Source organism: Olea europaea, unplaced genomic scaffold, assembly GCF_002742605.1.
Source record: "Olea europaea var. sylvestris unplaced genomic scaffold, O_europaea_v1 scaffold2975, whole genome shotgun sequence".
In the NCBI taxonomy this organism is placed as follows: Eukaryota; Viridiplantae; Streptophyta; class Magnoliopsida; order Lamiales; family Oleaceae; genus Olea; species Olea europaea.
In genome coordinates, this window is record NW_019248380.1 from 25,484 (window position 1) to 27,924 (window position 2,441).

The 2,441-nt window shown below is 33.7% G+C and overlaps 1 protein-coding gene across 1 annotated transcript; it reads left to right on the forward strand.

Moving 5' to 3' along the window:
• The first annotated feature begins 468 nt into the window (after positions 1 to 468).
• On the forward strand, positions 469 to 1,092 carry LOC111384688. Its single transcript, XM_023009005.1, has 2 exons — positions 469 to 574; positions 641 to 1,092. Exons 1-2 carry the CDS (start codon positions 469 to 471, stop codon positions 1,090 to 1,092), a joined length of 558 nt encoding a protein of 185 aa, XP_022864773.1.
• The last annotated feature ends 1,349 nt before the right edge of the window (positions 1,093 to 2,441 follow it).

Consider the following 2,441-nt stretch of genomic DNA (forward strand, 5'->3'; position numbering starts at 1 on the left):
ATTATTACAAACATTGCCCATTTCTGAGTGGAAATGGGAACACATTACTATGGATTTTCAATTTGGACTTCCATGGATTTAGAGTGGACATGATGGCATATGGATCATTGTAGACAGGTTAACGAAGACTGCTAGATTTTTTCCTATTAAAGTCACTTACTCGTTAGATAAATTAGCAAGAATATAGTTGATGAGATAATCAGTTTGCATGGGGCACTAGTATATATTGTTTCATATAGAGATTCTCATTTCACTTCTAAATTTTGGCCTAGTTTGCAGAAAGCTATGGGTACTAAACTTCATTTCAGTACAGCTTTTCATCCACAAACAGATGGTTAATCAGAAAGAACTATTCAGACTTTGGAAGACATGTTACGAGCTTGTTTACTACAATTTAAAGGGAATTGGGATACTCATCTTTCTTTGATGGAGTTTTCTTATAGTAACAGTTATCATTTGAGTATAGAAATGGCTCATTTTGAAGCGCTATATGGTAGAAAATACAGACCTCTAGTATGTTGGGATGAAGTTGGTGAAAGAAAGTTATTGAGTCCTGGATATGTCTGGATTACTGGTGAGAAAGTAAAGAAAAATAAAGAAAAGTGAAAGATAGTCCAAGATAAATAGAAGAACTATGCAGATAGACGCAGAATAAACCTTGAATTTGATGTTGGGGATAGAGTTTTCATGCTATTGTCGCCATGGAAAGGTGTTACTAGATTTGGAAAACGAGGTAAATTGAGTCCGAGGTATATTAGCCTATATGAGATTGTTGAACGCATCAGTCTAGTTGCATATCTATTAGTTTTACCAACAGAATTGTCTAGAATTCATGATGTCTTCCATGTTTCCATGCTTCATAAGTATATTCCAGATTCATCTCACGTTTTGAAATCACAACCAGTAGACCTAAAAGAAAATCTTACATATGAAGAAGAACCAATTCAATTATTGGACAGAAATGAACAGGTCTTGCATAGTAAGACTATTCTCTTGGTTAAAGTTTTGTGGATAAATCATGCCGTAGAAGAAGCGACATGGGAAAGTGAAGAACAAATGTGTTCTCAGTATCCAGAAATTTTTCATACTTGATCAATCGAATTTCGAGGACGAAATTCTTTTAAGGGGGTGAGTTTTGTAATTCATTAAGTTAAAAAAAAATTCAAACTTCAACAAAACAAAAAAGAAAAAAGAAAAAAAATGACATGAGGCGGTGGAATGTGATTGATATCAATCCAATTCCACCCAAAACCAATTTAAAAACAAACACACACACTACACACTTGAAGGAAACAAACCAGAGAGAAAGAAGAAGAGAGAAAAGAGAAAGGGAAAAAAAAGGAAAAGGAGGAAGAAAAACGTGAAACAATTAAGTTTGGGTATTGCCTATTTAATTAATGAAATTTCTTAAAATAGTTAATTATTGATTTAAAAATTATATCATATTTCAGGCGGCGATATGGGTATCGGGACAACTTACCGAGTTGATTTTGGCGTACATAGTTTTGTGAGTGGAAAAAATATAAATATTTTTAAAGTATTTATAAATTAAGTATGTTGTCAAAGTATGTGCAATTTTATGCAATTATATGTTCGAATTATGTGGTTATTAAGGAAGTATCTTTTCCTATGTTACATGTGGGATTTCAAAGATTGTATACGGTACATTGTGAATTGGAATATGAGATGTGATTTTGAGATCGACCAGAAAAGTACCCGTGATTATATATTTCTTCTAATTCACTGAGGGGCTTTGGTCGTGTTTTATACTACGTTGAGGGGTCTTGGAACGGGGATGAAGGGATCTCGACCATGTACATATGGTTCACTAAGGGGCCTTGGCCATGTTCTAGAATTGATTATGAGATATCTCTGAGACCGACTTTCATTCACGGAGGGGTCCAAAGGCTCGTGGTGAAAGTTTTTAGTCCAAGAGGTGAATTACATATTTTAGTCAGAAGGTACATTTTTGGGGGAATTTTCAGCACGTTTGATGTGATGAGATTATAGCATGTCATCAGCTGACGTTCATATCATGATTTTAAGATGATATTTTATGATCTTATGTGAATATTTCACTTTTTGGCTATAATTACATAATGGTAGTTTGTGAATTATCAAATGATATGAATTTGATTTTCAATAAAAATGTATAAATGAAAAGGTATATTTATTTTGAACTTCTTTGCTCACTGAACTATCAACTCATATATTTTTTCACGTTTTTCCATATTAGGCAACAGTTGAGTATCTGGGTATCTTTTGGGGTTGAGCCTTCATTTTGGAGTTAGAGCCACACGACAGAGTTTGTTAGTATGACTCATTTCATAGAGCATGTAGTCAGTGTTTTGGGACGCATGTTCATGTCTAGATGTGATTTTGCATCACTTGTAGATAGTTATAGGGCTCACTATGTATTTTGTATCCATATGTATATTTCA

What these genes read in the sequence shown, in the direction of transcription:
- LOC111384688 (XM_023009005.1), top strand. Translation starts at nt 469, where the DNA reads ATGGCTCATTTTGAAGCGCTATATGGTAGAAAATACAGACCTCTAGTA. An exon ending in TGGATATGTCTGGATTACTG is followed by an intron (nt 575 to 640) that starts GTGAGAAAGTAA and finishes AGAACTATGCAG; the next exon opens with ATAGACGCAGAATAAACCTT.